General features: G+C 40.2%; 1 protein-coding gene across 6 annotated transcripts in view; it reads right to left on the bottom strand.

Annotated features, from left to right (window-relative positions):
• Nucleotides 1-1779: 1779 nt before the first annotated feature.
• Nucleotides 1780-10260, bottom strand: part of trioa (trio Rho guanine nucleotide exchange factor a) — a 138107-nt gene continuing 129626 nt past the window's right edge. For 5 of the 6 annotated variants that reach the window (XM_053492917.1, XM_053492919.1, XM_053492920.1 and 2 more), the window contains 10 exons: nucleotides 9087-9862; nucleotides 8036-8283; nucleotides 7336-7474; nucleotides 7204-7231; nucleotides 6946-7108; nucleotides 6702-6823; nucleotides 6510-6588; nucleotides 5854-6054; nucleotides 5624-5762; nucleotides 1780-4613 (listed from right to left, as the gene is read on the bottom strand). In XM_053492917.1, coding sequence (XP_053348892.1) covers nucleotides 4068-4613; nucleotides 5624-5762; nucleotides 5854-6054; nucleotides 6510-6588; nucleotides 6702-6823; nucleotides 6946-7108; nucleotides 7204-7231; nucleotides 7336-7474; nucleotides 8036-8283; nucleotides 9087-9862 — 2441 coding nt within the window. In that variant the 3' untranslated portion in view covers nucleotides 1780-4067. Of the gene's footprint in view, nucleotides 4614-5623; nucleotides 5763-5853; nucleotides 6055-6509; nucleotides 6589-6701; nucleotides 6824-6945; nucleotides 7109-7203; nucleotides 7232-7335; nucleotides 7475-8035; nucleotides 8284-9086; nucleotides 9863-10260 lie in introns of those variants that run through there. The other variant, XM_053492923.1, reaches the window with a different exon arrangement.

Raw genomic sequence — 10260 nt, 5'->3', positions numbered from 1 at the left:
TTAAAAATGTTTTTTTTTTGCTTAAATTGCACCATGTATACAAGGCCATATACAAATCCATTTCCAGGTTGTGCTATAGAACTTATGAGCACATTAATAGAAATCTGCCATTTGCCATAATGTTACCATCATCTGATTAAAACCAAACAGAACATTTAACACGACTATCTAGAAGTCCAGAAAAGATGAGCAGAAAATGCTGTCTAAATTACTCACGCGCGCAAAACATAACGGTGGGTCCTTACACACACACACACACACACACACACACACACACACACACCGCAGCTCTTATCAAAGATCATGGATACCTGAAGGAAATGCCAAATTGAATCAAAATATATTAAATAAATAAAAATAAATGAATAAGGATTTGCTCTACTTTTTATTTATTTAAATAATGACTTTTAAAACAACTTAGCCGGGGTTCTAATGCGGACAAATACAGCACTTCCTGTTTTCACAGACTAACCAAATGTACTGGAAGTATTTGACAGAACTCATTTTTTTTTCTTTACTTCCTTTTTTGTTTTGGGTTCTGGAACTGAAACCGGGACTTGGGGCTTAAATTATTAGTTAAAACCTCCTGCTGAGAAACGAAGGAAACCCAAGAGGAAATCTTGTTTGGAAGCATTGTTTACTGGCCTAAGAGGAATGGTTGGAATCTTTGGTTCTGAGAGCTTGGTGGAAATGTTTTGGACATGCTGCGTGAATTGTGTTATTTTATTTCTTCTTCTTTTTTTTTCTTTTGCCCTTTCAGTGTTGATTTTTTCTTTTTTTTTTTAATTACTACAGTATATTTCAGCTACACTGAATCACTCTGGTCGGTCAGCCTGAAAATCAGGTAGCGGATCAGTGCTCCTAAAGCTAAGCTGGCATTTGTTAATTGCCTGGTTGTCTGAAAAGAAAAAGTGGACGATCTGTAAACCTACAGTATCATAAGATTCAGAGTGAAGGAGATAACTTCCAGTACAGTAGACTATAGCACTACAGAGAATATCCAGTTAATCCAACAGTTAAGGGAAATAAGTACAAGTTTAATAAAACGAATATAAAGTGAAATATATAGTAGTTGCAAGCAACGATGATCGGGCCCAAGCACCTGTGCCATACCAAAGTTTACGATATAGTCACAGTTGGCCCGTTTGAGATATCAAGAACACCATAGCAATTTTGCATCCTGGATGTCTCGAGATCACATTGGCCCGGAGTGGTGCCGATCGTATAAATCCCCTAGGGGGAGTATATCAAAATCCATCAAGTGCATTTTGCAAACAATCCAAAATAACTAACTTCCTGTTGAGTAGTGCCCTCGAAATCTGGCTGCAAATTCCAACCAGTGCTCTGATTTTCATGATTTTTTGAGCATGTTAAGACCCCCAGATTCTTAAAAAGAAAAAAAAAAGAAAAATAATTAAAAGTCATAGTGCTTGAGACATAAAAATGTTCATTATCATCAGTTAGGATCATGGATGCTGATTAAGACCAGCTCTGGAAAATGCGGTTCCAAATGTGTGGTCTTGTAGAAATCTAGACTTGCTTACTGGATCACCCAAAAATCTGTACACAAAGATAAATACGTTAAAAAATTCTTCCCATTACGTGGTCAGGAAAAACTTCACACATCGACCTTCTGAACAGGTTCGAGTCAATACTTTAAAAACAACATCGAAACGTGTGAAATGTGGCTTCCAGAAGCATGTGTAGCTGTCCGGTCTGTCTGAATTAAACACTTACCTAACGTACAGTCGATGCTCCAATCACCACAGTACTCTGGAGAATGTTCCATATGTTTAATTTTAAAATAACTGATGGCAAAACTGAACATATTTACAGCACATACTGCGTAAACACTTATGGTGTATGTACAAAGAAATATACATGCAAAAGTATAAAATAACTAAAATAAAAAGTTTACAATGATCATACATACTTTAAAAAACAATGATAGAAAAAAAACATTAAAATGCATCCAGTCTGACTTCCCATGATGTAACAGCATCTGTACAACTTTACAATGACGAAATAAATTAGAAGACATGATATGGAACTACACAGATGGAGCCACTACATACGTTTCCTTCCGTCAGGAAAGATCCTCCGGCCCACCCTCTCCCACATCCGACCGAGTCTCGGAAACTGAATGATGACGAGCTAAACGAGGTGATGTGACAGTTGCAGAGGTGCTTGGAGAACGCGAGCGGCGGCTGTAGGCTACGCACCGACAGAAAGCTGAGAAGGAAAAAATCTCTTCAGTGCAAATTGTCACTACTTTGTCAAATTGCTGAAAATCTTTTCCTAGCCACTGGATCACCAAAAACTATCTGAGGCCTTGGACATATAATCTAAATTTGTATAAAAACTATTAATGAGATATTATATAAATATTATAATTTAAAGGCTTCACATTTACTGTATATCAACGAGAGTTCTTGGCATCACAAGAAGCTGTTAAATAACCGAGAAAAAAAACAAAAACAGCCCGATAAACCTGTCTGATTAATAGCGTGAAAAGCATGTTATTGTTTTTGTTGACTGTGAAATGTCAAGAACATTCAAAAAGCAAAATCTTCCGACTTATAGAATAAAGCTATGGTGAACGCATGTAAACAACCTGGCACGTGAAATTTATAAAAAAATAAAATAAAATAAAAAAAAAGGCTTGTGAAAATTGCAGAGCTTTGGTACACTAATAATAATAATAATAAAAAAAAAGTGACAAGAAAGCATAAGTGCCATGACGATGACCCTGTGGCGTGACAGGGAAATAATACTCAACTGAAGATAACGTCCAGGAGAAAAAATAAAAGCAACTAACAGCAGAACTTGCAGTACCAAGTACATGCTTGTCTATTTATTTATTACAGGTACAACAAGATGTCTTCATAAATAGTTGCATAAACTGGTTAAGCGGCAACATTGCACATAATAAAAAAATCTGGAACATAACATACAACGTGAGTGCATTTACAGTATTCAGTCTTCCTTGTTTTTTTTTTTTTTGTTTTGTTTTTTGAACTCATACGTGAACTGCGACTCAGACCGTTTGGCTGCCCTATGGCTATCTTCCCTTGGGATTCATCACCTCTCCCAATGCTGGGATGATCTCTGTGAACAAACAGCATTAGAAAAGAAAAGAAAAAGAAAAAAACATGAAATAAAATGGTGGACACTGACTATGTACAAAGTAAGGCTTCCACATTTTTAAATTGCACAACACAATTTGTTCTATTTAAAGCAATATTAAAAAAAAAAAAAAAAAATGTTAAAGAGGTTTCACTTGCAGCACTTAAAAAATCGTTACATCTAAAGGTGGCATGACGATCCTTGTTTGACGAAGCAACTTATTGTTTATTAAGCTAGGCAAACCAAACAACCTGTGATTCGAATGGAAATGATAAAAAAAAACGAAGCTTTCAAGCTGAATCTAAAGAAGAAAAAAAAATGTTTGTGGATCCTACGCATTTGTTTGTTTGTTTCTTTTTGCTTCATAAGTGTTCGTTCATATGTGTACCTACTGACTGTATTGTCCCCCCTCCCTGTTAAAATGTTTTGACTTGAATACTGTAAAAGCGCAAAAGAACTGATTGCTCCCTCTGACTCAGGCAAAAGGGGGGAAAAACATTTCTCTCCACACGAGATTCATGTGCATCATATTTTAGTCTGAGAAAAGCCTTGCCGCTGTCTGTGCAGATGCATGTTTTTTTCTTCTTTTTTTTTTCTCGCCACACGAATAATTCCGTGCGGTTTGATTAATCGCTGATCAGTAAAACAGTCCGATATATATATTCTCCATTCGTTAAATCTCTTACAAATCTTCATTACATTTTGAACCAGCCAGTAACATACGACTGGAGGAAAGAGACGTTTAATCCACAGACGCCGCTCATCGTCTTTGAACCGTGTTCTACACGGCTCTGACTGGATGAGGCAGTCATTTCCACATACTCCGACTGACGTAGGATTGACAAGTTTTTTCCGAATCGCATTCGGCTCCTGAAAGAGGATGAGATTATTATCATTATTTATTTAATTTTCTTTTTGCCGCAAATATCAAAATTTCGCTATCAGATCCTGGGTTGGAGTCTGCTGTGTAGGAAGGGCCTTATGCCCCCTAAGGGCCGCAGGTCGTTGTGGTGTTTGCGCCGCTCAATGAAAGAGATGAGCCTGGAGGTGTCGATGCCCTCGGTAGACCCCTGGCCGTTTCCCGGCCTTAGCCAAGGCTCCTGTAGGCAGACGGAAGGGGCCGGACGCTTGTTAGGCTCCGTCCTAAGCAGCAGACACACAAAGTCCCGCGCCTCCTGGCTCACGCCCTGGAAGTAATCGTCGGGGAAGCTGAAGTCCAGACGGCAGATGTTGAGGCATGTCTCTTCCACGCTCTCGTCCAGGAAGGGCGACGCCCCGCTCAGGATCACGTAGGTGACCACGCCGAGGCTCCAGAGGTCAGAGGTCAGAGCAACAGGCTCCCCAAGGACCACCTCAGGGGCAGCAAATTCAGGGCTGCCCAGGAGAGGGTGTATGTAGTGGGCGGAGTTCAGCTGCACCGCGTCCCCAAAATCCGTCAGCTTCACCGTCAGCTGAGAGGAGCTCTGATCCACCACCAGGTTTTCAGGCTAAGACAGTTTGGGGTAAAAAAAAAAAAAAAAAAAAGGTTGAAAATGAAAAGGTTAAAAATTGAAAATGAGAAATATGTGCAAAATTTTATTAGAATATCATATTAAGCTAGACAACCAAACAAGCCTTTAAAATAAACCACCGTCAAAAGCTTCGTTGCAGCTTTCGAACTGAATCCAAAAAAAGTTTTGTGAATCCTAAGCATTTGTTTTCTTTTGCTTTGTTAGTCTTTTATTCATAAAAAAAAAGTTTTATAATATATGTTTAAAATATTTTAGAAACTTACAAGTATATAAAAAAATTTCTCACTTTTTTCACCCAAGCTCTAAATCTGCCACTTTATATACAGTTAAACCTTAGATTGCAAGTAACTTGGTCTGCGAGTGCTGTGCAAGGCGAGCAAAAATGTTTATTAATTTTAACTCCATAATTGAGCAAGGTTTTCCAATACAAGTACTGTAGTACGTATACACTTTATCTGCTGAGCATCACATGATCACAACTGTGCCGATGTTAAAGATTTGAGTGAGCCTACAGGTAGTAAAGTCAATAACACAATAACTCCCCTCCTCTCTCCATGACACCAGCTACTATTCTTTTTAAAGGTAAACTGCAGGTTAATTTGTTTTATTTTTACTTTACATTTCGCAATAATATTTTATAGGAAATAATTTTTATAGAAATATTTCTGGGTTGTAGAACGAGTCATCTGAGGTTCTGTTATTTCTTATGTTGAAATTCACCTAGATATATACGAGTGCTTTGATATACAAGCACGTTTCTGGAATAAATTATGCTCACAATCCAAGGTTTAACTGTACTAGTTCACGTTGATGGGTTAAGGCTCTGACTAAAAGAAGCATCCATATTCCACCAGCCGCGTGTCTGCTACGTGTAAGACTTTACAGTATGTTCACGTGGTTTATTATTCTTACGATGTTCAGAACTATTTAAAAAAAAAATTATTCCCTTCATTTCATCATTTACCTTATGATTTGTTTAAACTGACCTTTACGTCCAGATGAGCGATTCTGCAGTTATGCAAGTAGTGCAAAGCTTCTAAAATGTCCCGCAGGTAAAAGGCCACTTTCTCCTCAGTGAGGTTCCCCCAGCTGACAATGAAGTCCAGCAGCCGTCCCTGATCAGCCCTAAACACACACACAGGCCCTTTGCATTTAAGTACGGTTTACGGTTTTCATCGTGCGAGTGTGCCTACTGTAACTGCATGACTGCACTCACATCTCAAGGACGATTGCGTAACTGCTGGGGGTCTCGAAGATGTCCTGTAGGCTGATTATATGAGGATGCTGTAGTCTTTTTAAAATGCTGAGTTCCTGTGTGACCTGATCCCGTTTCATTAGTTTCTTATTGACGAGTTTGACGGCGACTGTCCGTTTGGTGCCCTTCTGGTCACAGCGTTTCACTACAGCAAAGCGGCCCCTAACACACACATAAACACACACACACAAATGAAAAAACACAAAATTTAACTGTACATAATTAAATCTATCCCTAACCTCACACACTTCATTACCTCTTCATTATAGTCGCTTAATTAATGGATTAATCGTGATTAATCGCAATTAATCACAAATTTAAAATACTCAGATTAACTTGTATTATAAACGTGCAATGTTGGATTAAAGAAATGCATTACACGCAGCCAGGTAACCGCCCTGCGATTATGGGAAGCCATTAGGGTCAAACTTAAAATGGTAATGCATTAAAATTTCTATATTAATCACATATTTTAACGCGTTAATATTGACAGCGCTAACAGTAAATCACAAGTTTGGTAAAATTTTAATTAATGTTACTAAATTCAATTTAGCTTAGAAATTCCCACCATGGCAACAAACAACAAGCAGTACAGATTAAAAGGATTTAAACCTTACCTTCCCAATTCTGTCACCTCAGTGTAGAAAGACTCAAAGTTGTCCTTCCACATGACCCGGATTCCATCACTGGAGGTACCTACGAGAAGGAAGTTTCATTAGACGACGTTTCATTTGATTTCCTTCAATACAGCATCGTTACAGGGAGGTGTACACGTGTGCGTGTGTGCATATGTGTGTGTGAGGACTTACCCAACACTCTAAGACTGGCTGATGTCATCACACTCCCTACATCGTTGGTGGCGATACAGGTGTAGACACCATCGTCCTCTGAAGCCACACCCACGATGCGCAAAGTGGCCTCACCAGTCTCACTGCATAAGGAACATCATGTTACACACAGCATGTGTTGATAATTTACACTTTATTACATATTATTAGAGGATTGTGTGAGCATATAAAACATTTTATAGAACTTAAACACACACGCGTGTACCTGTAAACTATGCTGAAGTGGCCGTTGTTGCTCAGCGTGCTTTGGTCGGGTCCTTTCCATGTGATGGAGGCTTTGGGGCGGCCGCACACTTTACACCTCAGTGTCACGCTCTCCCCCTTATCGCAGGTCACGTCACTCAGCGGAACGTGAATCTCTGGCGGAACTGGAGAGAACAGAACAGAAAAAAAATCCATCATTTCTAAACACAAATAACATAAGACGAGCTTTGTGTAGAAAATGGGAAATAAACAAACTTACCGTCATAGATGTAGTTGGGATTTAAAAGCTGCATAAAAACAAAAGTCAAGTTATAAAAATAACAATAAAAATACTTTAGAGATGACGGACAAATTTAAGCTCTAGTACTAGGATTAGAGATGTGTGTGTTACCTTTACAGACACCTTGTTAGGTAAACCCTCTCTGGACTTCCTGTATCCGTTTTCAAGCTTGCCCTCTTTCTTTCCTTCCTTTTCTCTCCTCTCTGATTTCTTACGGATACGGAGGGACGTATGCCATGAAGATGATTTTCTAAAAACAAATAAAAAGTTTTGTTTTTTAAATTAACAAAAGTATTGTGATGTCATGTTGTCGAATTGTAACTTTGTTGCTCGTTTGCACATGCACGTTATGTTGTGTCTCTTTTGTATAAAAAAAAATGTAGATAGTTCTTGTTAACTTAAAATCTGTCTTGTCCCAGCTAATTAGGTCTCCAAGTTATCTAGTTAATCTTTTGTTAATTTATGATGTTAATTTATGTCATACGTAGGATCTTGGTTCTGGAGGAACGTTGTTTCGTTTCACTGTGTACTAAATTGTATATGGTTGAAGTTAAAAATAAAAGCCTAGTTGATTTGACCTTTAAAGACAATGCAAACCAATTCATATCAGAACTCTCAAACAACATACCAAAACTCTTAAATTAATCCTTTTTAATTGGTGATGAAAAAAAAATTTTTTTCAAAGATTTTTTACACTAATTTAGTCATATCCAATTCCGACCCGTCCACTAGGGCGCTCCTATATTAAATCTACAACTATCGCGCCACTGATGAAAAGATTTAACCCTTGTTTGAATATTAATGCTCTTACTTGATGGCCGCATCCGGGGCGTCGGGGGTGCTGGCTGAAGTGTGGCCCAACACGTAGCCGGGGATCCAGCCCTCAGCGGCTGGGCTCTGATCTGTAGCGGCGCGAAACACCAGGAACATATTTTGCTGGTTTGAGGCAAGGATCTGCACCACCTCGCCCTGACACACATTAATCTCATCCTCTTTCAGAGCCACGTAGTCCTGCGTCACGAGCATTGTGGAAATGTTACTGCTGCTGCTGCTTTCACTCTGTGAATATCAAATATATAAAATAAAAAAACACAAAAAATTATCTTCGGTCTGGAATACATCAGGGTATTTTTCCTTGGACAATGCTTCTATTTCATAGATAGTGACAGAGAAAGTAGCGCCAACACCCAACACCGCCATATCCATGCTCATCACATACTATACAGGCTGGTCACAAGACAATTCAGCATTTTATTAATCGCTTTTGGCTGATTAGAGTCTATGTTTAGAGTACAAACCATGCATCGTTATAAAAAAAAAATCCAAACATGTTTGAGAGATCGTCACCAAAAGAGAGATCGTTACACAAGACCAGAATTCCATAAGGTGATTTTTATACATCTTTGCAGCTATAAATAGAATATTTTTTTCAATTTTATACCATAAAGGATTATAGAATTGACCATTTATTTCCCCAGTAGAATATGAGAAGGATAAGAAGTGTTATCATGGCAGCAGTCCAGACGGAGAAGACAGTCTGTCCTCAATCATTATAAGTAAAAGTGTGAAGTGTGAGAGTTTGTAAAAGAGAAGAGAACGTTATCTCTCCAGAATCTGCCGCATACAAAGATGCAGGAGTTAGTACACTGAGTGGCAGTAAAGATGTGTTACAGTTCAGGAATGCAGGGTTGGAAATCCCAGTCATTGGAGGCAGAGAGAGAGAAGACAGATTCTACATGGGGTTAGTAAGTACTTGAGTAGACGAGAGAGAGAGGGACAAAAAAAAAAAAGCAGCAGAATCTTGTAGAGGAGAGCTGCTGGGGTTGAGCTGCGAAAAAGCAGAGCTGAAGCAGAGCTCTTACCCCGTTACTCTGGGTGGACTGGACCGACTGCTCGCTGGCCGAGGAGCATGTGCTCATGCGGTCCGCGTCTTTACTGTGGCTGGAATGCCGATGGTTTTGGTTCTGATTAGGCCGGCTCGGCGGTTCACCCGCTTCGCCGGGAAAGGTGAAGGAGCCGGGCCGGCCGGCAGGAGAGCCTGGCATGGAGCTCCAGAAGCAGGCGGAGGAGGAAGGAGTGGCGCTGCCACCGTTCTTTGGCCCCGGGCTGCACGGAGCCAGGAAGTCTTTGAAGCCTGGCGTGGCCAGCGGAGTGCCCACTGGGGAGATAGTTCCCGGCCTGGGCTTCGCCAGCGATAACGGGGCCACTGTGGCTCGAGGGATCTGGACTGGAGCGGACATATCTTGATTCTCTTTGGGAACGTCCTCCACAGGCTCGCTGCGTTTAGCCTGAGGACTGTCTGACAGCTTCAGCTTAGCAGAGTCTCGGGTTGTGTCAGGGTCTGTAGTGCAAGAGGGAAGGGGCCGAGGGGGCATACCTGAGATTTTGTTGGGGCCGTCCGGCTCACCGGCTCCGGGGCCCAGGGCGGGAGAGTGATGTCGAAGAGGCTGAGGAAGACGGGAGGGTTGGGGGATACGTGAGGGGCGAGAGCGACAGCCCGGTGCAACTGGGACTGGGATCATACCCCCTCCTCCTCCACGAGCTCCTCCCTGCCCTCCGGTACTGGCAGAAGAACCGATTGGAGCGCTCACACTCCCTCCCACATGATTCCTCTGATAGTCAACTGGAGAAGTCAGCGCTGTAAGGAAAAACAAAAAGAGAGAAAAAGAGACATCAGTTAGTAGGAGGCTATATCGGTTAGAGTGCACTTAAGCAATAGTGCAGATAACCTGCTAATGCTGTTAAGTTAATGTACAGAACATACAGCTATGGGAAAAAAATAATAAGAGCACTGCAAAAAGAGTGGTATAAACTGGTGGAGAGCATGGCAAAAAGCATAAAAGCTGTAATTGCAATCATTCCACCAAATACCAATTTCTTAATGTTATTCAGCCAAAGCATTAATACAATTTTGTTTACAAATTATTTGCATTTTGTTTTGAGTTATTAAACGCTCTGCCAATACTGCATAATATCGGGTTATTTTTATGTCTTATGATGTCATTTCCTTTAAGAAATAATAGTTATATTTTGAAT

Source organism: Clarias gariepinus, chromosome 3, assembly GCF_024256425.1.
Source record: "Clarias gariepinus isolate MV-2021 ecotype Netherlands chromosome 3, CGAR_prim_01v2, whole genome shotgun sequence".
Lineage (NCBI taxonomy): Eukaryota > Metazoa > Chordata > Actinopteri > Siluriformes > Clariidae > Clarias > Clarias gariepinus.
Note: the sequence above shows the minus strand (reverse complement) of the source record. Positions and strands in the feature narration are given on the sequence as shown.